This window comes from Arvicanthis niloticus, chromosome 13 (genome assembly GCF_011762505.2).
Source record: "Arvicanthis niloticus isolate mArvNil1 chromosome 13, mArvNil1.pat.X, whole genome shotgun sequence".
In the NCBI taxonomy this organism is placed as follows: domain Eukaryota; kingdom Metazoa; phylum Chordata; class Mammalia; order Rodentia; family Muridae; genus Arvicanthis; species Arvicanthis niloticus.
In genome coordinates, this window is record NC_047670.1 from 55,785,192 (window position 1) to 55,810,152 (window position 24,961).

The 24,961-nt window shown below is 41.8% G+C and overlaps 1 protein-coding gene across 11 annotated transcripts in view; it reads left to right on the plus strand.

The window, feature by feature from the left end:
- Tnrc6b (trinucleotide repeat containing adaptor 6B) overlaps positions 1-24,961 on the plus strand; it is a 205,858-nt gene that overhangs the window by 42,033 nt on the left and 138,864 nt on the right. For 10 of the 11 annotated variants that reach the window (XM_076911659.1, XM_076911660.1, XM_076911653.1 and 7 more), the window contains one exon: positions 6,228-6,318. The exons of the other annotated variant lie outside the window; for it this stretch is intronic. In XM_076911659.1, coding sequence (XP_076767774.1) covers positions 6,274-6,318 — 45 coding nt within the window. In that variant the 5' untranslated portion in view covers positions 6,228-6,273. Of the gene's footprint in view, positions 1-6,227; positions 6,319-24,961 lie in introns of those variants that run through there. 11 annotated transcript variants of the gene reach the window in all.

Genomic DNA, 24,961 nt, shown 5'->3' on the forward strand with positions numbered 1-24,961 from the left:
GTTTCAGTGTACAGCTCTGGCTGTCCTGGAACTTGCTTTGTAGACCAGGCTAGCCTCAAACTTACTGAGATCCACCTGCCTCCCAAGTGCTGGGATTAAAGGCGTGCCACCATCCCCTAGATTTAAGTGAATTTTTATATTGACTTTTTCATCACTTTTGTAGCACTGACATCTTACACACTTCTCCACAGTCCCCAAGTAACACCTTTAGTTCACTGTGTACTTAAGTATTGCCTGTGTTATTCTTTTTTGTCAAAATGACAGTAAAGCTGAATCCTTAAGTAACTAAATCCTTTAAAAATGATTGTAAGCCATATTTTGAAACAATCTCATCAAGGTTTGCAGATAGATTTTTTTCTAAAGACTTATTTTTAATTATGAGTATGTTTGTGTGCCAGTGTGTGGGTATATGTATGTGAGTACACCTCAGTAGCCAGTAGGTATAGGATTGCTTGTAGCTGGAGTTATAGGTGGCTGTCAGTCACTCAGTTCTGGTGCTTGGAGTCAACTCAGGTTCACTGCAAGAGAAGTATGCACTCCTAATCACTGAGCCATCTCTCCAGCCCACTGTGCAGATTTTTTAGGGACAGGGTTTGTTTGGATTCTGGGGATTGAGTACTAAGCACACACTTTACTTTTGAGCTGTACTCCTTAGCTTGTCAATACTGAAAAGGAAGCACTTGTTTTTTTCTTTGGTTTTGGGTTTTGAGGCAGGGTCTGATTCTGTATAGCCCTAGATGCCCTGGAACTAGCTATGTAGACCAGGCTGGCCTGGAACTCACAGACATTTGTCTACCTCTGCCTTCTGATAACTGTGATTCAGGGTGTGTGCTACTACATCCAACTATTGGAAACACATTTAAAACCACTACATTTACTTTCAGGGGAACAACAAAAGTTGAGAGAGAATAAAGGGCAAAAAGGAAAACAGGTTACTGCTCACAGTAAGCAGGCACACCAGTGGGAAAGTCAGAGACTAGTCTTAGAAATAAAATCGAGTGAATAGCAGAAGGAAAAGATGTGGATAAATGCAGGGGTTTCTCATGGGGTATTGTTAGCTGTCTGCCACCATACAAATACACAAAGTAATTAACATATGAAGAAAAATGATTTGTTTTGATTCAGGGTTTCCCAGGTGTAAGCCCACGGCTTCTGAGTATGGCAGTATATTGTGGCAATAGTGCCTGTCAGAACAAAACTGTTTACCTTGTGCTAGTTAAAGAAGGAAGAAACCAGCACCCTCATTCCTGTCCAAGAGCCTGTTCTTAGAAAAGACCCAGAGATGTATAGGCCTGACCACCTTCTAAGCCAGTCTCTGGGAACGGACTTCTTACTGCGTTGGGGGGTGGGGGCCATGTAAGATCTAAACTGTAGCAGGTATGGCTTGGGGATGTGCAGAGAGATACTAGCATGTTATATGGAAAGAATAGGGAAGCTTGCCTAAGTGACTTGCAGAAGAGGACATATATGGGAAGAAACAAGGTCAATGAAGAAAGGTTTGCTACTAATACTAAGGTAAGGGAATGTGGGGAAGAGTACTCCATAAATGAATAATATTCTGCCTACCAAGTCCTGAACTAACAGAGACATAGGACAAAGGGGTGAGACAAGTAGGGATCAAAAATTTCCTTCTATTATGAATATATTTGGCTCTAGAGAGCTGGCTTATATCTAGGGGAAAGTAGGCTTTTATTATGAACTCTAGGACCTAACAAATATATTGAGATGGCAGCCCTTGTTTGAGGTAAGCCTCCTCTTAGAAGAGTGGGGAGCAGGGCAGAATGAGTATCAGTGAGGAAAGGCACAGCAGAGAAGCTGAATTGTGTGAGTCCAGGTTGAGTTTCTTCTAGATACACTAATCGGATAAGCCCTTCACCCTGTCAGGGATTTACATCCCTAATATTAAAACATTGGCACTGTGTCATGAGGAAGGAAACACATCAAGAGTGTTGGGAGATGGCCTTTCTTTCTGTAGCATGCCCTTTTGTCTTTCAGTGTACTGGTCTTAACCAGTAGGTCTGGGTCTGCCAGGGTATGCCCAGACCCTTCCTTCCTTTCTTTCACTAGGTACAGTCAGAAACCTCTTAATATTCATTTTCACCTACATATTTCTAGAGCAAACAGTTTAAACCTAGACCTTCACTGGCCTTGTAATGCATGTGCTGTTTGAAGTTTAGCTGCCTTGTAGCTTATAGACAGCTAATATTTGTCCCTCTTTCTAATGTCTAAAAGGCTTGTGTAAAGGAGTCTCTTCACCATCTAATCTTTGCTTCACCCATGCCGGCTTAGGAAAAGCTGGACAGGCATAATTCAAGGTCAAGCAGCAGTCTGCACACTGCAGACACCCAAGCCTGCTAAAGTCCTGTTGTCTTTGCTGAAGCCAGCACAGCTGGCATTGGCTTGCATGGTCAGAGTGGTCAGTGTGTGTGAGGCTGCTTGCATAGCTGACATTTAGTATACACGAGCTTTCAGTACTACCAACCGCTGTGACAAGCTGTGGTGTATTCTTGGTAAGACCTGCAAACCCCTAAGCTTTTGCTAAGGCTTCTGAGCCTAATGCATGCAGCCTTGTCTCTATAGAAACAGCCACTTACCTAACGACAAAGTTGCCATAACTACAGTCACTGCTGAGGTCAAAATGCTGGGTGGCCTATAGTTTTTAAGGCTCAGTAGCTAAAAGCTAGTATACAGCTTTGGTCTAATGTACAAGAAAACACTTTGTCCCTCTCTAAAGCCACACTTGTAATAGAAACCTCCAAAATCCCAAATGTAAAATGTTCTAAAAATTTTACTTTATGTTGTTTTATCAAGATTTTGGGATCAGGATTGGGAAGTTGCTCAGTGGTTAAAAACATTTGTTGTTCTTGTAAAGGACCCAGGCTTGATTTTCAGCACTCACATGGCAATTTATTACCATCTGCAATTCCAGTCCCCAAGTATCTAATGCCCTCTTCTGACCTCTGAGGACACTAGACAAAAAATAAAAAGAATATTAAAAAAAAATTCAGATCAATACACCAGAAGTTAGTGTTGTTGAGGCACAGAAATGGCGCTGTCTTTCTCCTGCTAGCAAATGAGATAAAAGAGGATATCATCCAAGGGGCCACAGTGATGCTTCTGTTATTAAACCTGTGTACAGAGCAGTGAATTTCTTCTCACTAGACCTCAGAACTCCCCAGATTTGGTAGGTGTGTTATAGTGTATGTCTGTAGTCCCAGCACTTGGGAGGTGAAGGCCAGATGATCAGGAGTTCAAGACCAGGCTCAGCTACGTAATTTAAAAAACAAACAAACAAATGACCAAACAGATCTCAGTTGTCTTTACTTTCTGTGGGGAATTGTGAAGATGTCCCACATTTATGAGGAACCTAGGAGAATGCCTGCTTCCTGGGCAGCTTGAAGAGAAAAGTATTGAGTGCCATATGCCTTGTGTTTCTGAGCTCTCAGGCAAGCTGCCCTTACCTTCTGTGGGGCAGCTAGAAGTGAAGGAGCTGAAAGATGAAGAAGCCATCTTCTCAGGTGCACAGTAACAGAGGAAGGGCCAAGAGGTGATTGAGACTGTGAGCCTGTGGAAAACCCTCAGAGTCGAGGGGCTTCCGTATGGGCCATCAGTATTAATGACTGACATTAATCCTCAGAAAAAAGTATTCTTCCTAAGTTTCCTTTGTGACATCAAGCCTGAGAAAAGCAGTAATTTTCTCAAGGTCACACATAAATAAAGCATTAGAGATTGAGTCTGTGGTTATAGCCACAGCTATCTCTGCAGGTTTGTTACTGCTCCTTGCCCCTTCATGCTTAGTAACAGTAGGTTTGTTGTTGCCAGTCACTGGGTGGGTCCGTGTACTCTGTTGGTCAGCTTTAACCATTTCTGCTCTAACAAGAAGTCAGACTCAATTGGGACATGAATGGGTAAGAACTTGTGAAGAAATAATGGATTAAGAAGTGAGTATAGAGGCAGAAGATGGGGTTAAAGCCTTGAAGGTAGAGAATAGTAGGAAGGTCAGAAGACAGGTAAGTGTTTTTTTCTGGGGACAGGGAAGAGGAGTCACTGAAGGGGAAGAGGAGTGATTGACAGAAGGCAGAACTGATAGAGTCAAGCAAGTCAGACCAAAACAAGATGTTTAGTAACAAAAAAGAAGATCAAGTAGGAGAATCTAAAGGTAAGCTAGTACCTTAAGAAGTTTACCTGATAAGAACAAGTGTCATAGACTAGCCATTGTTGGTCTTCCTGTCTACTGTCAGTGAGCATCACTGTTAGCTGAGTCAGTGGCCAGCAGATAAAAGAGGCCGGGAACTGGCTGGAGAGGTGGCTCAGGGTTAAAAGCATTTGTTTATGCAAAGGACACAGGTTTGAGTCCCAGGACCTACATGATAGCTCACAACCATCTGTAACCCCATTTCTAGGGGATACAACTGTCACACATATGGTGCATATACATCATTCAGGCAAAACATTTATAAACATAAAAGAAATCTTTTATTTAAATAGGCAAAGATAATTCATCATAGATGGGGCTGAAGAGAGATCTCAGCAGTTAAGAGCGTGCATTGCTCCTTCCAGAGGACCAGGGTTCAATTTTCAGTACCTACATGGCAGCTGACAACCAATTATAATTTTAAGTCAAGGGAATCTAATAGACTATTCTGGCTTCCTTGGGCACAAGGCACACACATGGTGAACAGACATATAGAAGCAAAATACCATACATGTTAAATGTTTTCTAAAGGAGAGGCCAGAGATAGAGTCCTTGTGGCAGAAGCAGGAACCTAGAGCCGATGGGGAGTAACAGTATTATCTGTGAGCACAGAGGCCTGGGAGCAGGAAGAAGCTCTGAGGTATGATACATGGCCTATGAATGTGATCTGCACTTCAGGAGGGAGACACTGCATAGGAAGCACATCTTTCTGGACAGATGATTAAATATTTCCAATGTCGTCGGGGAATGTCCCTCTCTTTCCCTCTTTCTTTTGCTTTCAAGGCAGGGCCTCACCCTGTCTCCTAGGTTGTCTTCAAATTTAAAGTATCCTCCTGCCTCAATCTTTCAAGAGCTTGGATTATAGGTGTGTGTACCACATCTAATTTTGTAAGGTACTGGGGATCAAATGCAGGGCCTCAAAAATGCAAAGCAAGTACTGTACCAACTGATCTTCATCACCAGCCCCACCCACTTAATTTTCATAGAAAGAACAGTTCTATTTATGCATAATTGCCATAAAAAGTGAAGGATATGACCAACTGCAAGAAGCTTATTTGACTTGTGAGCACAGAGAGATTGAACAGTGTTCATTCATCTGGGCCTAAGTGAATAGATATTTATAAATCAACTATGCCAATTTTATGTTTCTCATATATAAATATACATTTGTTTCTTAAAAAACTCGTTAGTGAGCACAGTAGATATTTTGATACCCTTTGCCACATAACCTGTGGAAATGTAGAAGTCCCTTCTTGGCCTCAGGTCTTATGGCTTGGCTATAGAGAGGCCTGCACCAGAGCAGATCTCCAGTCCTGGGTACATTCCTAAAGAGTTTCTCTGCACATAAGCATGTATTATGAACATCTTTTTAGCTGTTACATAGTGGTCACTGTACTGTCCACTGTGATGGTTATCCATAATAGTAATGGTAATGGACACTTGTAGTGTTCACTTGTAGTATCCACTGTGGTGATTAGTCATAGTAGACACTGGTGGTCACTGTCATGAGCACTATGGTGGTCAGCTGTAGTATTTGAGGGTCAGTTATAGTTTTCACTGTGGTGGTCACTTCTAGTGTTAGCTGTGATGGTCAGGTAGTCACATAAATGGCCCCCATAGACTCATGATAGTGGCATTATTGGAGGTATGGCCTTGTTGGAGGAAATTATCACTGGGGAATGGGTATTGAGGTTTCAGAAGCTCAAGCCAGGCCTAGTGGCTCACTGTCTCTTCCTGCTGCCTGTGGATCCGGATGTAGAACTCTCAGACACTTCTTTAGCACCGTGTCTGCCTCCATGCTGCCATCCTTCCTGCCATGACGATAATGGACTAAACCTCTGAACTGTAAGCCAGCCTCAATTAAATGTTTTCCTTTATAAGAGTTGCTGTATTCATGGTGTCTCTTCACAGCATATAAAACACTAGCTAAAACAGTCAGCCATGATGGTAAGTAACTATTGTGGTTACTGTGGTAGCCATGTGTAGTGTTCACTGTTATGTTAGTCATGTGTTTTCTCTTTTTGCTTCCCAGGCAGTGTTTGTGTGTATCTGCAGAGTTTTGCACAGAGTCTGTTCCCATGCAAACCAATGAGGGAGAAGTAGAGGAAGAAAGCAGCTCCCAGGTCAGTACATTGCTCAGCAGAGCAACAGCTGGGGTAGAAGTTGAGCAGCAGTGGCAGTGGATGGACTGAGTGGGTGCTCTGTTGTAGGTGAATTTTAGAAACTAGACTGATGAGATCTTTCTTCTCAGTATGCTACATGATAACTTAAAAGTAAGTTTTACTAAAGTAAGTGTGTGTGTGTGTGTAGATTAAACCCAAGGCCTGGCTTATGCTAGACAAATTCTCTATGTCTTATCCCTTTTCAAATTTTTATTTTGAGACAGGCTCTGGCTAAGTCACCGAGGCTGTCCATGAACTTACTTGGCAGCCTAGCAAGCCTTGAGTTTGTGATCCTAAAGCCTCAGCCTCCTAAGAGACTGAAATGGTTGAATCATTCTTAGAATACTAGCATTGTATTGTAAGTTATATTATGAAAATTGTATATACTTGTGAAAGTTTGAAACAAACCAGAAATATATAAGGCAAACTTTGTTTTGTGGGATGGAATGAAACATTGGCTTTCTTGATTTTTAGTTACTTAATGGCATATTAGTTCAAAATCAGACTAAAAATGAAAGAGTACAGCTGAGCACAATAGCACATGCTTTTAATCTACTTGGGACACTGAGACAGGAGGATTGCCTTGAATTTGAGGCCAGCCTGGGCTATCAAATGAATAGCAATTTTCCAGGCCTACATATCAAATCCTTCCCTAAAAAAGAGGAATTAAACTTTAACTTCATTGTTATCAGTCTTTTTAATTCAAAAAATTTATCTTCCTGACTTGCTTTTTTATATGAAATCTTACATTTGTAATGATTTTTGTTAATGTAGAACTTTATCACAATACTGTCTTAATTTTGGATATCTGTGAATATAAAGCCAGGAGGATACGTAGAACATTTTCTGTAAAATGTGGTTTTGAGCTAAGTCTTATTTTTTTTAAATAATAGTTTTTTAATGTTTTGCCTGCATGTATGTATGTATGTATCTGCACCCTTACTGTACATGGTACATCAGCATGTCAGAAGAGGGTGTGGAACCTCCTGGAACTGGAGTTATGGATGGTCGTGAACCACCATGTCAGTGCTGGGAACCAATCATGTGTTCTCTGCAGGCGAGTGCTCTTGCGACTGAGCCATCTATCCTTCCCGCCCTCAATAAGTAATTCTTAATCATATGTTATGAGATGATAGAACAGAGAGTGGTTATTCTCAGAATGGTCACATTTTAAAGAGAAACAAATAAATATAAAGGTATTAAGTATAAACCACTGTGAGTACTGTGAAGAACAGAAAATAGTACATAGATTAAAAGGTGACTAGGAAGAAGAGCTGGGATGGTGGAGGAAGGCCTCTGATATATATAGTGGCTAAAAGACCAGCAGGCCAGCTACGTGAAAAGTGAGGAAAGCAGTGTTCTAGACAGAAGAAAGGGCTAAGAGCCCCCGCCTGTTCCAGGAACTATCAGATGCCCAGGTGGCCCAGTGTGATAGCAGATTAGAGAAGGGTGTAGAGCCTGTGCTCCTCAAAGGCCACAACGTGGACCTGTTCTGTGAACTGGGCAGCCATTTACAGCTGTCTCCTCTGGGAAGAACACAATAAATGAGTATTTGAGCAATCAGCGTTACTATCTAGAGACTGCTGGAGACAGATGGGAGAGGGATTGGAACCCTGAATTGCAGCTGTCAGGTGAGAGGGAAGCCCATGTTTCTGTGATAGTGTTAGAGACAGGAAAGACAGACCTGAAGTGTGTTTTAAAGTCAACTGATTCCACCTTAGGAGGGCTTGAGGTCCCTTTGCATTAAAAATCAACAGGGGAATTTCCAGAAAAAGGGAGATGGCTCAGTTGGCAAAGTTCTTGCCATGCAAACACAAGGGACAGACACACACACACAAACACAAATGATTCTCCTTTCTCCAAACCAATGAAGTTCTGGGGTTATAGACACATTCAGTTTATATGGTACTGGAGATCAAACTGAGAGCTTCCTTTATGCTGGGCAAGCACCCTACCAAATATAAATATATATATAAATATATAAATATATTACATATATATATATATATGTAATAAAAGCTAGTGTGGTAGTTTACACTGGTAATTCTAGCACTTAGGAGGCTGAAGTAGGATTCCAAGTTTGAACTAGCCTGGACTATATAGAAATTCCATATCAATCTCAGCTACATAGCAAGACCTTGTCTCAGAGCACAAACAAAAATAGTGGTGGGCAAATCACTGTGGAAGACGCCTGCAGTCCCAACCTGTTATCTTAGTATCGAAGATGTTGATAAGTTGAGTCCAGAAGTTGAGGACAGCCTAAGAAGAACTTATCTATTAATACAACAGCAAATGACTTATTAAAGGGACAAGGCATGAGAAAACCTATGAGAGATGGTTTTGCTGGAGATGCTCTGTGTTTGATAGGATGCTGTAATTTATAATAATAAAAATTACAAATAGACACAGATCAATTATATCCACTAGAGTTGTGAAGTAATAGTCATTGAATAGGGGGATGGATGAGTTGAGGTATAGAAGAGACAAAAGGAACAGATTCTAGACAACTGTTGAAGCCTGGTGATGGCTATGTAGAGGTTTGTTCACATTTACTTTATACATACATAAAAATTCCTCTAATAAAACTATTTAAAAGCTTTGCATATTTTTCTTTCTTTTTTTAAAAAAAGGTTTATTTTATTTGTATGAGTATTTTGTCTTCATGCATATACACATGTACCATGTGTATATCTGGCGCATGGATCTCCTCGAACTGCAGTCACAGACAGTTGTAAACTGCATGTGGGTGCTAGGAGTTGAACTCAACTGGAACATCTAGTGCTTCTAACCGCTGAACCATTTCTTCAGCTCCTGTTTTTACAGGGTCTCCTTATGTAGCCCCAGCTGTCCTGGAACTTGTTCTATAGACCAGGCTGGCCTCTTCTGCCTGAGTGTTGGGATTAAAGATGTGCGCTGCTGTTGCTGCCACCGCTGCTGCCACCATCACCCAGCTCAAAAGCATTTTTTTTTTTTAAGATTGGAGAAGGCTGTGTGCTTGCTTGAGAAAAGAAGAAACGAATGAGTGAAAGGATCAAATAGAAATATAAAATGGGCTTCAGATTTGCAAGCTAGATGGAAGCTAAGAACCAGTGTGCCATGGTATCTGAACTCAGGCCAGTTCCTGTTCCTACTTGGCAGGGGTGAGGGGTCAGGGAGGAAGATATTTAGAGGAAATAGAGTATCAGGTTTTCTTTGTTGTCAGATCCTTGCTGGCAGGTCCAGGCAAGAGGAGAGAGGTTCTGGTCCATGCCGGGTCTCTCCGGGGCTGAGCGGGATGGTGAGTGTCTAAGGCCCAAAAGAAACACACCAAGCCAGGAGTCTTGTCGAAGCAGGAACTCAACTTTAATGTATCAGCCTCTTGCTTATATAAACTTGGAGCGTAGGGAGAGGGAGTTTTGGTGGGGTGAGATGACATAGGGGGCAGGGAAGGGTGACAGAGGGTATGGGGTGACTGACAGGGCCAATGGCAAAACTCTACATCAGCAACAGCTGAGCAGAGGCAGGGCTAAAGGGGTCTTCTTGAGTCACCCCTGTGTGGAAGTGAGAGACAGGTCTCAAAACTTAAGCCAGGCTTGGGTTTGTCCTCAAGGCCCAAACTAGGGCCAAAATGGGGCCTAACACTTTTTGTATTGTCTTGAATATGGGATCACTGATCTAGAGAGTGAACTGCATAATTGAGAACATGAATAACAAGATTTCCTCTTGAAGGGAAAGATTTAGAGGTGAAACTCCAGAACAGGGGCTGGAGAGATGGCTCAGCAGTTAAGAGCACTGACTGCTCTTCCAGAGGTCCTGAGTTCAGTTCCCAGCAACCACATGGTGGCTCACAACCATCTGTAATGGGATCTGATGTCCTCTTCTGGTGTGTGTCTGAAAACAGTGACAGTGTGCTCATGTACATAAAATAAATCTTTAAAAAAAAAAAAAAAACTACAGAGCAGATGTTAAGAATATTAAAAAACAAGTATGCTGGAATTTACAAGATACTGAGAGAATGTTAAATAGAAAACAAAGATGCCTTAGAGTGGCCTGGGGAAGGGCAGCTTCTTGGAGCATATTCCTCATGAAGAGAACCTCTAGAATGGTGTAATATTTTCCAGGCTTTTTCCTGGAGAGAGATGCTTACATTCAGAGAGGATTGGAGATTATGTATTTGTCCAAAGTTGGGAACTGTAGATTCTGATTGGTTTTTTTTTCTGCCAGAAAGAGATGAAGCTGGCAGTAGGTTCCAAAATCCACAGTAGGTAAATCATAGATAATTCTTAAATTATATAAATGTGTGCTTTCCATTATTGCTGTCTTACTACTTTTTGATTTTTAAAGCTATTGTTATTATTGCATGATGTGTGTGCATACATGCCACACATTACACCTGTAGAGGTCAGAGCACAACTTTATGTAGTCCACTTCCTTACAGGTTCCTGGGGCTTGAACTCAGGTCACCAAATTTACACACAAAGCAGATTTGATCTGTCTCATCCACCTATTGTTACCCTTCTTTTCCTGTGTGTTGTTTTGAGACAGAATTTCTCTGTATAGCCCTGGCTGTCCAGAAACTGTCTGTAGGCCAGGCTGGCCTTGGACTCAGAGATCCACCTGCCTTTGCCTCCCGAGCACCACCATGCCCAGCTTCCTTGCTTAGTTTTCTTTTACCTTTTTCTCTATTCCTCTTCTTTTTTTTCCTCTCTATTAATTCAGCAAATATTTATTGATCACTGTTGTGTGCCAGGAACTGTCCAGGTGCTGACACAGAGTTGTCTATTATATTGCGATTTTGTGTTCTTTTCTTTTGGTGATTGGCGTGCTAGTGCTCTAAGTGGAAACAAGAATATCAGTTTCACATTAGTTTAGCACTGATGCCTACTTTTACCCTGAATAGTCACAGGAATGCCTTTTTATACGGCCAATGACAATTTTGGAATTTTAGTGAATTTAGTTGTTTTTGTGAAAGTGCATATTATAAATACTAAAGGTATACACATCAACAGAGTTGTTATAGTAAAATTCTAGAGGTCCCCTAAATATTTATTTCAGAGGCACAGTGCTATTCCTTATATTTTTACCAAGGACCATTTCTTAGTTAATTTCCCTGCTATATATAAGAAAGAACACTGAATACATCCAACACAGTTACCATGCATCAGCCTTTGTTCCACACTTGCAGAGGTCAAGTAGGAGAATTATGTACTGTAGGGTTTTAATGGCACATCCTAAAGGTAGGAGGTATGCACTTGATTCCTCATTCCCTTAGAGGCTCATGTGACCTACTTCATTTGACATTTATGTGCCTGTTGACCTGAAATACATTTTATCTGTCACAGTAGCTCTCACTCATTGAATGTAATGATCTTTTATTCTGGTCCCTTGCTTAGCTACAACAGAGTGGAACTATATATTAACAGAGAGGATTAGCAGTGTTGTAGATTTACTGACATATTTTGGACCTTAGCTGTTTGGTGTTATCCTTTCTTTCTTTTATTGAGATATTATCAAAAATGGTTTTCTTCTATAGGCATCTAGTTAATTAAGTTTATAAGCGCTTATTGGGTACTTGGGATTTACTGTATCCTAGCTATAGGTGTACTAAGTTGTGTGAAGCATAGTGTTTGCACACTGGGAACTTCAGTCTACCTGAGAGTCAGATGTGGGCTGTGGTACTGTTATTAAAAGCATTCCTTTCTTCCTTAGAGGAAGCTTCACAGTATAGAAGGAACATGTGGACTGGGCTTTGGAGGAAGGATATTAGGTTTCTGGTTTTCAGGATTGTGTGGTGGTGGGTAGAGGCTAAACAATGTTTTAAGTAGAAGGATCTGTGTACATACTCTGCTCTGAAGGATGCATCTAGTAACTTCCCATTTTTTTAATATGGCTTCATATAGAGGAGAAACCTGGCAAGAGTCAGCCAGAGGATCAAGTTCAGCATTGTCAGTGATGCCATGTTTTTAGAATGTGCCATCGGTATAGTGTGAAGTAACACTTCCTTAAACCCATTGTCCTGCTCTACGCAGAAAAATACAAGGGTGGTCCAGTGAGGGCGTTCTATAAAATAACTGACTGCAGCTATTAAGGAAAATGGAAATGTCTGAGAAACAGCCAAGAGGAGACACAGAGACACAGTGACTACATGCGGAGTGTTATCCTAAGTGGGATCCAGGGACATGTGTAAATACTAATGAGATCTCAGTGGAATACACACTTCAGTAAATGATAATGTGTCATTATGGTTCTTTAATTGTGACAAATGGGCCAGGTTACGATCAGGGTAATAATGAGCATAGAACGGGTTCAGGACATGTTTAGAAAATCCCCATCTTTGCAATTTTCTCATAACTCTTAATTTGTTCTAAAAAAAAATGCAGTTTCTGTACATATATTAAGTTCCCACAACAGCCTTGTGCTGTCTTTAATGACTTGGTGGTAGTTGGCTGAGCTCAGTAGGGCAGTTCTTTGCTCCAATATTGTATTGGCTGGCTCTGCAGTCAACTGGATGCCCAGTTGTCCAGAAATGTCCAGAACAGCTCAACCCATGGCTAGCAGCCAGTGTCAGCTGCCAGCTGGGAGCTCAGCTTGAGGCTGTTGACTAAGCACTGAGGTGCATCTTCATGTGACCTTTCTATTTGCCTTAAGGTGGCTAGGATCCACCAGGGTATGTTTCAAGAATGCAGAAGCCACAGATATCTTAAGTCCCAGCCTCAGAAGTCCTCCATGTTCTGTCAGATTAAACCAAGTCACAGAAGGACTCGAGATTTAAAGGGCAAAGGCAACATTACTACCTGTCAGTGAGAAGTTTTGCAAAATAGTCAATGCTGTCTTTAATCTACTACACAGCAAGTAGAGTGCTAGATGAGAGAATGAAGAAGATGGTGACAAGAGACTGTATTATTTTAGACCTCAGAGTTTCCAGAATAGGTAGCAGATTATAGAAAGGGAAATGAAATTCTCATTTTACTTTACAGTTTCCTTTGACTAGTCTTGGTGGAGGAGATAGACTAAAATATTTGTATGACCTTGAGGTCTTTCCAGAGAAAAAGAATCAGGGTCCCACATGGTAGCAGATAACCATAATCCTTGCACTCAGGCTGAGACAGGAGAGTTATAAATTCAAGGTCAACCTGGGTAACATAGTCAGACTCTGTTCCAGAAAATCAGGGAGTATGGGAGAATATCTGAGTCAACCCAACTCCTCACGTAGATTTCCTTTGGGTCATGAGCGTTCAGTGTAGGTTCTAATGTGAGGCATGAGGAGGGAGCCCACCATCTTTAGGGGTATTCTCCTGATGCATACGTGTGCCCCAACACCCCAGAGCATATTTGTGGAGGTCAGAGAACAACTTAATAGAGTCTTTCTTCTTTAACTATCCAAGTTCCAGGGATGGAACTCAGGTCATCAGGCTAGGTGGCAAACTCCTTCACTAGCTGAGCCATCTTGCCAGCCCTATATTTCTTTTTTCTCTGTTTTTTCCTCCCCCTCCCATCCCCCTCCTCTTCCCTTCCCTGCCCTCCCCTCCCCTCCGTTTATTATTTACTATATTTATTTATTTGGTTTTTTTCTTTTTTTTTTTTTTTTTTTTTTTTTTTTTTTTTTTTTTTTTTTTTTTTGAGGCAGGGTTTCTCTGTGTAGCCTTGGTTGTCCTGGAACCCACTCTGTAGACCAGGCCATCCTCGAACTCACAGAGATCCACCTGCTTCCCAAGTGCTGGGACTAAAGGGTTGTGTTACCACCACATGGCTATTTATTTTTAAGAAGAGACTTCATTCTATATCCTTGGCTGGCCTGAAATTCACTATGTAAACCAGGCTGGCCTTGAACACCTGTGTCTGCTTGCTGAGTGCAGCTGGGATTAAAGGCTGGCTCCTCCTTTTTGTTCTTATAAAGAATGAATTATGATGATCATTTTTAACTCCCTGGCTATTTTTGTCTAAATCATACTTTCTCCATTTCTTATACTGGGGATTGGAATCCTGGGCCTCATGCATTCCAAACAAGCATTGTACCACTGAGTTATGTCACCAGACTTCTTCCTACTTTTCTATTTGGAAACAGTCTCACAGTTACCCAGGCAGGCCTTAAATTTACAGTCCTCCTGCCTCAGTGAGGTATTAGCAAATTATAACAAGGTTTCATGGATCTTGAAATCAGGTGATAATGGTGGGTCTCACAGAAACATATTCAGGAGTAGAGTGGGAGCAGCTGAGACAAGTCTGGAAAGGAGGATGCTTGGATGGTAAGAAGTAATAGATAAGAGGATGAATTTGTTGTAATTGTTGTTCCTAATGTTATTTCTGTGGTTCGGGTTGGTTGGTTTTTTTCTTTTCATGATTCTGGTTTACAATTCAATTCACTGTCCGTCATTGAGTGAAGTCAAGGCAGGATCTTGAAAGAAGGCCTGCTTGCTGTTTCCATATAGCATTGCTTCCTACTAAAGAACTCCCTTCAAAGACAAAAGAAGTGCCCCAGGAACCATGGAAGATGCCTCTTACTGTCTGGCAGGCAGGTTTATGCTCAGGCAGTTTTCTTTCAGGACCTTTTGCTAGTGATTACTGCTACCCACAGTGGTTAACAGTCTCTCACAGACAATCTCAGATACAAATGTGATATAGGCATGTCTTAGGATTTTACTGCTGTGAACGGACACCATGACCAAGGCAACTCTTATAAGGACAACATTTAATTGGGGCTGGCTTACAGGTTCAGAGGTTCAGTCCATTGTCATCAAGGTGGAGCATGGTAGCATCCAGGCAGGCATGATGCAGGTGGAGCTGAGAGTTCTACATCTTCATCTGAAGGCTTCTAGGAGAAGACTGATTTCCACACAGGATGAGGGTCTTAAAGCCCACTCCCATAGCACTGTACCTAACACTTCAAGTAGTAAGAGGACCCATGAGAAAACCAGGTTTGGAAATGAAGAGAGTGAATGTTGTTTCCCATCTAAGGTTTGAGATGCTGTATACTATCCTTATTGCTAAATCTGCCTTCCAGGTAAAGACACATGGCTCAAAGACAGGATGGTTTAGGACAGAATTTGGAATCACCCAAATGTAATAGATGAATTTGTGAGATTAGAGTAAATTGTTGTGGCAGAATGTGGAGAGAGTAGTTCAGGGACAGATGCTGGGAGAAATACATGCTTAGGGAACAGGGAAACAAGAAACAGTATTCAGTCCCTTTAGCTTTATCGGATATTTTATTTGTGCCAGGCTTACAGTGAAGACATTCAGAGTGTCTGACTCAGGAATTTGCATTGTTTATGTGGAGCCAAACAGAAAAACACGTGAACAAATAAGAAGTCCTTCTGGAGTGATCTGTGTTACTCAAGGGAGCGACTGAATATGGAAGATGCTTCAGGGAAACTCTGCTCAAAGAGATGACACCCGAGCAAGTGTCTTAGTGATGGAAAGAAAGTTTTCATGTAACAATATTGGAAAAAAGCATTCTGAGTCTAAGTAATAAATCCACAGGCCCCAATACTGGGTGAGAGAGACAAAGGGAAATAAAATGGAAATCTATATGAGAGTACAAGACAGAAAAGAATTTCAAAAGGGTAGTGGTGGCTACCACTGTACCAATGTTAACATTCTGTTAAATGTTAGTAGAGATTAGGGAATAATAGAAGTAATAAAAAGTCATTGGGGAGCCTACAAGATGGTTCAGTGGGTAAAGGTGCTTCCATCATGCCTGGAAACCCACATACAAGTAGAAACAGAACTGACTCCACAAAGTTGTCTCTGAGCTCTACATATACACCATGGTATGCAGACACATCTCACACACACACACAATACACACACACATACACACTCAAACATGTAAGTGAGTACACACACATATACACACAATAATCATTAATCATATGAATTTATTGAAAGGTAAAAGCAGGGATACAAATATTTGTCTACTTGTGTTGGTTAAAGTATCATTCCCAAGATCCAAGAGGTAGAAAGCAATCAGAATGTTTCTTAATGGGTGAATGGATAAAAATGTGGCGCGCGCGCACACGCACACGCGCGCGCACACACACACACACACACAGCATGCTTTATCTTCAAAAAGGAAGAAAATCTGGACACAAGCTGCAACATAGGTGAGCTTGGTAATAGTATGAAATAAACAGTTACAAAAAGGAAGGTATTGTCCCACCTACCTGGAGTTGTCATATTCATAGAAACACAAAGCTCAGAGACCAAGAGTGGGGAATAAGGACTTGTTCTTAAGTAATACTGGATTTCAGATGAGAAACTTCTTTTTAAGTGTTAGATCAGTGGTATTTACACAGAAATGTGTTTAGCACCTATGAACTGTTCAGCTAATGGTTATGGAGGCAAGGATGTCATACTACAGTCCTAGAGTACCTGCCTAGTGTATATCAGATTCTGAGTTCCTTCTCCAGAACCATGTAAAAAATATGCATTTATTCTCAGTGTTAAGAGATAAAGTTAAGAGAATCCTCAGAAAGTAAGATGAAAAAATACTGATGAGAGAGACATGGCTAAGTTAAAAAAAATGTTAATGGATCAACTCCAGAACTGAACATTAAATAACAGAACTTCTAAGAGGAGAGAACAGAAATCAGAGGAGAGGAAATTGTCAGGTACATAGAGGAAATATCCAACACCTGAAGGAACTGTTTCTAGACTGCAGTACCTGCCCGGTACAAGCAGTTAGTGAAGAGAGAGCTGTACTTAATGGTTTGCATTTTAAGAAAAGCAAACATAGTAGAAAATTGCAGAGGATTTTAGAAAACAACAGGGTACCCCCAAGCAGAATTTAGAATGACATGTAGCTCCTGTGTGGCAACTGTGGGAACATGCAAGCTCACTCTGCTGCTTCTAGAGGGGGAAAACTTTACAAGGTAGAAAATTGAGTTATACCATTCCATGTGATTCAGCTGTATGTGTTGTTAACTTACTAATAGTCTTGTTTGAAGTAAATATTGATTTAAAGATAAACCATGACTCAGATTGAGAGGATAGACAAGGAAGGGAGATAAGGATTGGGGAGGAGATATAATATGACATTTAAAACACGTATATGAGAGCTGGGGTGCAGCTAAATGGTAGAACACTTTCCTAACTTTATAGAAACCAGTTAATAAAGCAATCAATCAGTCTTCATTATGAATTTCAATAATTACAAAAATCATGTTACTAGTGAGAAATGGAAATACTGATTATAGTTTACTCTTAAAAATTTGGGCAGTAAGTGCAGGCATGGGGCCTAGAGAGGTGGCTCAGCAGTTAGGATCACTTACTGCTCTAGTAGAATACAAACATTTTGTTCCTAGCACCATGGCAGCTCACAGCTGACTAACTCCTGTTCCAGGGGCTCTGACGCCCTCTTTTGGCCTCTACAGGCACTGCATCATGTAGTATACTTATATGTGGGCAAAACACTCATACCCATAAAGTAAAAATAAATAAATCTGAAGAAAATAAAAAAGCAGGCTGGAGAGATGGCTCAGTGACTTAGACTAGCACTGGCTGCTCTGCCAGAGGACTGGGGTTCAAATCCCAGCACCCATATGGCATCTCACAACTGTCAGTAACTCCAGAATCTGACAGCCTCACACAGACATATACACATATGCAGGCAAACACTAATGCACATAAAATAAAAATAAATAATTAAAAAAACTGGCCATGGTGTTGCACACCTGTAATCCCAACACTCGGAAGGCTGGGAGATTTGCGTTGCAGGTGGTTAAAGATGGAGTGGTTAAAAAAAAAAAAAAAAAAAAAAAAGTAATAGGGAAATACAAGAGGCCACAAAGCCAAAAATAAATTTTAGATTAAGAGAGATTGCAAAATATGTATCAGTTGAAGAGACAGACTTACTGAAAATGGGGATTGGATGCAAGAGAAAGAAGAGTTTCTTAGATAGGAAGAGCCAGAGAAAGCAGAATAGTTTGTGTAGATGAAGAGTTTGGGGAGCAGGCAATGACGCTGGCCTGGCAGAGGAGTAGAGGTGGGGAAGGGTGATGAGGAAAAGACACAAGCTTGTAGTTATGGTCAGAAGAATAAACAAGAGACTTTGTGTGGAATAAATTCTCGAGACAGTCTTTGACCTTGTGGAGCAGGAATAGCTGCCTAGTGGATGGACCCTTTATGTTGGGGAATTGTGGAGGAGCGATGGGATACTCACTCCGCTGTCTACTTTCTGAAAAAAGGCCTGTGGAAAGTGTATTAAATGAATGCATGTCACATGCCGGCCATGGCTGTGCTCTGGCCACAAAGATTACATTGCTTCTGCCTATCCCAAGCTCACCCAAAGGGGAAGTAGAACATAGGATCATAGGCCCTGCAGTGGTAGAGGTGTAGGGGCAGTGGAAGAAAGAGAGGAAGTGCTAGACATCAGCAGCTACCTCCTAGAAAATGGAAACGACTGGGGAGTAGTGCCAAGGACCGAGGTGGGAGGACAGAGGAAAACTTGTGCACCCCTGCTAAGGGATGACCCAATCTGTGGCAGACGCTGCAGATGAAACAAGAGGGTTGAGAAGACAGGGCTGTCCTAAGAGCAAGCCAAGTGAGAAGCAAATGTGGGATATTGAGAAGGAAAGAGTCTGCCTTCCTGTGTTAAGATCTGAAGGGTCTTTGGGAAGGAGCACCATGAAAACAGAAGCCTTGAAGTTTTCTTGAAGATTTCAGCAAAAGGTAGGAGCTGAGGAATTTTATGGGCAAAGTCAAATTCTAGGATTTTTTTCATTTTCATAATGAATGTTGGGGTGAAACTGTGTGAATTGTTAGTGAGGCCCAGAGCCCAAGTTGCCTGTTTCCTAGCTAAGGTAAAAGAAAGGGCACCTGTATGAGACAGGTCAAGAACGTGGGGTTGTGAAAATTTGACAAAAGATTTATGAACATTTATCAACCAAAAATTAAGGCAAAATCAAGTGTATAATGAACACAAGGTGTTTTGGGTAGTGCATGCCACTGTTGGATTACCCAGCTTCAGAGCAGCTTTGATTCTGACACACAACGTGTGTGCTTTGTGTTGCAGATGCTGTCACATCATGCAACACTAAGGGTTACTGACCAAAACACCTGATCTGAGATGGAAGCTGTTACAATGTTAGGAATTTCAGTGTCTTGGTTTTGTGTGTGTACATATGAAGATCTAAGGGATAACTTTAGCTGTCATTGTTCAGATGACAACTACCTTTTGTGTTGTTTTTGTTTGTGTGTGGTGTATGGATGTGCATGTGTTCCTGTGTGTGCAGCTCAGCCTACCCACTGCTCAGTTCTGCCTTTTATTGAGCTATTCATGGCCTCTTGGCTCTGTGTTCCAGCTGTTCTGCAATTGCTGCCCCTCTGCTGCCTCTGCCACTGCTTCGATGTCATTTCTTTTATTTCCAACTGAGCCTGAAAAGACAGAGAAAAATACTTGAGAAAAGTCATTTATTGAGTATAATGTTACAACCAAGCCTGCTTGCTTATAAAGTCATCATAGCAAACTTCTTGTGCAAATGAGGGTTTGTGTTTGCGCTAGTCAGCAGTGTCTTCTCTTTCCGGACCAGTTACAGAATTCCCTCTAGTAGGCCGTTAGGGAAAGTACACCCTCTCTGGCTGCAGAGTCACCTTGAGTTCATTGAGGTTTCTAATAGCAAAACATCTGGTACTTTGAAACAGTCCTCACTGGGCCTTGTACTTTCAGGAGCAACAGCAAGCAGCTGGATCATCATGTGTTTTCCTGAATGTGTCAGAGAAGTGTTTAAAACAGCTGGTGCTAGAGTAAGAGCGGGCATCTGGCTGTTTGACTGGCAGTCCCTTTGCTCAGGGAAGGTGGGGCAGCAAGGCAGAGTACAACAGCTCAACAATACTGAGTCAGCACACTGCCTCCTCCATTTGTGCTTGTTTACACAAATAACTCGAAGAACTTATCAACAACACCAGTAGTGATTTTTAGTTTAGTGATTTTAAAGTTCTTTAACAATGCCTAACACCTACCTGTTCAGTGCCCCAGGTACAAGTCCCACTTGGAGTCTCATTGAATGTGAAATTAAGGAAGAGAGATTAAGGAGTTTGTGTATATTACAGATTTCTTTCTTAAGGGGTCTTAGAAAATTGTGATACTATTTACATAAGAATTAGAAGATACATTGCCGGGTGGCAGTTGCTTACTCATGCCTTTAATCCCAGCACTGGGCAGTGGGCAGAAACAGGGAGATCTTTTGTAAGTTTAGGGCTAGCTTGGTCTACAGAACCAGTTCCAGGACAGCAAGTGCTACACAGAGAAACCCTGTCTTGAAAAACAAAAACAAACAAACAAACAAAAGAATTATGAGATATGGAAAGCTACAGAATGGTGGCTCGGTGCTTAAAGTGCTTGCAGTATAATCAGGAGAACAGAAGTTTGGTTCTCAGAACACACATACATGCCAGATGGGTGTGGCAGCCCATTTTTAATTCCAGCCTTGGAAGATAGAGATAGGGGATCCTCATAGAAAGCTGGCTAGTGAGACTAATCATATCAACAGATTCGGGGTTTGATTGAGAAGAGGCCTTGCATTAACAATTAAGGTAAAAGAGTGGTCTAGGATGATTCCTGACATCACCTTGGACTTTCACATGATTGTATACACATTACATGTATACCCACACATGCAAATACCACATATGTGTGCTCACCATGCACGTGGAAGCATGCAAACATGGACAAAGGAAAAAATTGGGCAATTAAAAATAGGAAAAGAAATTTGGGAAATAAGATACTGTTTAATTTTGAGTTTGTTGGGCCAGCCAGCTAGGACATGAGGGCTGGACTTGAAGATCTGGAACTGATACTGAGGACTTTGTGAGGGTTTTGATTATTGCTACTTAGCAGTCTGGTGATATTGTAGTATTGGCTACCAGTAAAACACCCATCTGGACTTTTCTCTGGTAGTAAACAGTGGTCACATTGAGAGGTTTTTAACTGGGAACACTATTTAGGAAGACAGTTTTGTGATATATCTGAGCAGGAAACTAGGTCTTTGAGAAAACAATTTAAGCCTAAAGTTCCCAGAAACATTACATTTCAGTTGTCTTTTTCTTTTTTTCTTTCTTTCTTTTTTAAACCTTTTTTCACTTGATTAAAAGATGGCATTTGTATGGTCAAGTGTATAAAATACACAACTCAGTACTTTGTTTGTTTGTTTGTTTGTTTGTTTTTTGAGGTTCTGCTGTATAGCCATGGCTGTCCTGAAACTTACTGTGTAGGCCAGGCTGGCCTTGAACTTGCAGTGATACTTCTACATTTGTACCATAATTACATCCATGAGCTACCATACCCAGTGTGATGGCCATTCTGGTTGTCAACTTGATTACATCTGGAATGAACTACAATCCAGAATGGAAGGCACAACTGTGATCCAGATCTTGAGGCTGGAAGACAGGTTTCTAACCTAGATCTTGACATAGAGATCTTGAGGCATAGTGGCTGTGAAAATCTTAGGCCCACGCAACGTAGTACATGCCTTTAATTTCAGAAGACGAAGCAAGCAGATCTCAGAGTTCAAGGTCAGCCTGGGACAAAGCAAGTTTTAGATCCAGGCATGGTGGTATACACCATTGATCTGAGCCATACCTTCTGCTGGAGGCCTACATAAGGACATTAGAAGGGAGATTTACTTGCTAGCACATCTGTTGGAGCCTACTTCTACGGAAGACCAGCTTAGGGCAGTGGTGGCGCACGCCTTTAATCCCAGCACTTGGGAGGCAGAGGCAGGCAGATTTCTGAGTTCAAGGCCAGCCTGGTCTACAGAGTGAGTTCCCAGACAGCCAGGGCTATACAGAGAAACCCTGTCTCGAAAAACAAAACAAAACAAACAAACAAAAAAACAAACAGGAGACCAGCTTAGACAACCAGCCTCATGGGGACTGAGCAACTACTAGATTCTTGGATGTCCCATTCACAGGTACCTATTATTAGGTTTGTTGAACTGCAGACTGTAAGTTATTACACCATAAATTCCATTAATATGTATAGAGACATTCTATAAGTTCTGTGACTCTAGAAAACCCTGAGGCACCAGCTAGTGATTTTTAAAATCATTTGTGTTTATATAGTATGTGTGCCACATTGTATGTGTGAAAATCAGAGGACAGTTAGTTTTCTGTTTCTTCCATGTGGGCTGCAGGGGTCAAACTCATATTGTCAAGCTTGGTGGCAAGTGCCTAAACCTGAGCATACCATGGAACTAGTCTGTCTTCCACATAACTAGAACCTATAAGAAATGGATATTTTTCTCTTTAAATTGTGATCCCAGCTCTTTGGACCTATCTGTTTTAAGGGTTCAAGATTCACCCAAGAATGATACCCCAGACTCAAATAGTATGCAAAAGCAAAAGCAAAGAGCATCCATTTTATTTTGCAGAAGTCCAGCATGCTGGGTTCTACCATTTACCAAGATGGAGACACTCAAGTGAGCTTGCAGGCCCAATTTAACTCGAATTAAGAGAATTCCAGAGAGGGGTAGGTGAGCTTTATCTTAATTGGTTGGCTCTATATCTAGGGCCAGTCCAGAACTATTTCTGGGGGGTGAGGGGCAGGAAACTGTTGCTGACTCACTGCCCTTACCTCAGGCCAGGTGGTAGGGCAGCTACTGATGGTTGGGCAGTTTCTGATTGGCTACCTGAAATGGGGTTTTTCCAGTAACTGACTTGCCTGGACTTGCCCAGTTTTTGGAAACAGAGATCAAGGCCTAGTCTCCTGAACTGCCAATTTAAAGTCTATCATGGAGTCAGTCTGTCTCTGTCCTCTCAATTCTCACTTCAATAATGGGCCATCTTGAATCCTTTTGATGTTTCTGTGGGCTGGTATTGTTGTTTGAGAATCATCAATTGAACAGTGGAAATCCATTCCTTAATAAACTTAACTAAGCATTGGTTATATAGGGACTGCAATTCAAGGCCAAACATCAGTAGGATAAGAGGACTGGTCAGAGATGAGGGTAGTTAGCTAAGGAGACCAGTTGAAGAAGATCATACCAACCCTGAGACTGTTCTCTTTCTATTCTTCTGTCTTGTAGTCTCTTTGTAACTAAAGCCATCGATTCTTTGACCACCCCTGAGAGGTCAACATAGAAACAACATTCCTTACCTAAGACTGTACAGAGTCCTCCCTGCTGGAGGAATAACAAGTCTAGGCCTCTTCTGTTCTATAGGAGTACTTCTGCCAGGAAGGATAGGGAATCCTGCAGGGCTGTGATGGACTTTTATATATCCTGTGTATCTGATCCATAGGGCCCTATAATTTTTATTTAGGAGTATTAGGGCTGAGGCCCCTACATTAGCAGCTCTGGCCAGCCCTATGCCAAGGAGAGAACCTAGTAACATATCAGGAATGTCCATCCTTCTTACCCGATTGTTTGGAGATGCTAGCTAGTTGAAGACGTCTTTCCCAGAGTAATTAATCACTCTGGGTACAAGCTATACTAGGACACAAAATTTTTCAGTCATATTTACAACCAGGCCATAAATGCATGGAGTAAGTCCTGAGTTACAAGCCCACCGAGCAGTCTCTGGAGGAAGCATGTATCCAACAGTAGTAGGGGCTACAGTGTGGTTGCAGAGGTAGGAATAGGCTGAGGGTACCTTATTCCCAACAGAATCCTTTCCTGTTATCGACAGGTCAGCTTACCTATATCTGGTTGCTGCTATCTACATTAAGTACTGTATGTTGTTTGTGAATAGTCTCCAGGGATAGCTGTTCCTTCATAGGAGGGGGCTGAGCATTTAAGCATAACTAACAGTCCTGTGTTAAGTCTGGGTGGGAGGAGTTAAGAACCTGGAAGATGGCTTCTAATAATTGCAGGGGTCCGGCCCCAGGCAATGGAATTGGTAATGCAGGAGGTAGAATAGTTTTAAGAAACAGTTGGTTAGATGAAATGAGACCTCAATGGGGCGAAAGAGTGGTGTATCCTGATGAGGGAGTGATGGTGATCAGAAGCAGAGATGGTGGGGGATTGGTTCTGCTTCACTAATACCTTGTTGGGGACTAAGGGAGCCATAGGTCTCACAAGGCCAGGTTAGAGCAGTTGGACAGTTAACTAGGAGTCCAGGAGCATAGCCAGAGATGTGAAGTCTTAGTCCCCATGTCTTACCAACAGTCTAATCAGCCTTCCTGCCAGCTCCTGTGAATTTGATGACAAGGTTGTTGGTGTTTTTTTTTTTTTTTTTTTTTCTGGTTTTCCAAAGCTTTTATTGTTCATGGTGTGGTGAGTGGGTGTAGATGGTGCGTGCTCCCCGCCAAAAGCCAGGCTCCCCTGGCTTTATAGGGAGGGGGAAAAGGGGAGGGAATAACTTAATTAGCTATGCCCCCCCCCCGTCTTTAGATAACTCATTAATATTTTAATCTCTGGAGGTGGAGACTTGTCAATCATGCCCTCTACCTGCATCCTACGTGATTGATGGTGCAGGTTAAATGGCCAAGGCCCGACATCCCACTCTCTTTTCTTTCATAAAAGGAGGGGCAACTCTGCGTCATCTGTAGTCTGCAAGGTATAGGTTAATGAGAGATGTGGACTGCAGGGAGTAGTCTGAAATCCGGGAGCATGGGGAGATAATTGCCGTCCCTGACAGACAAAGTCCTGTTGGGTCCCCGGCTACCTCAAACCCAGCCCTTTACCAGGGG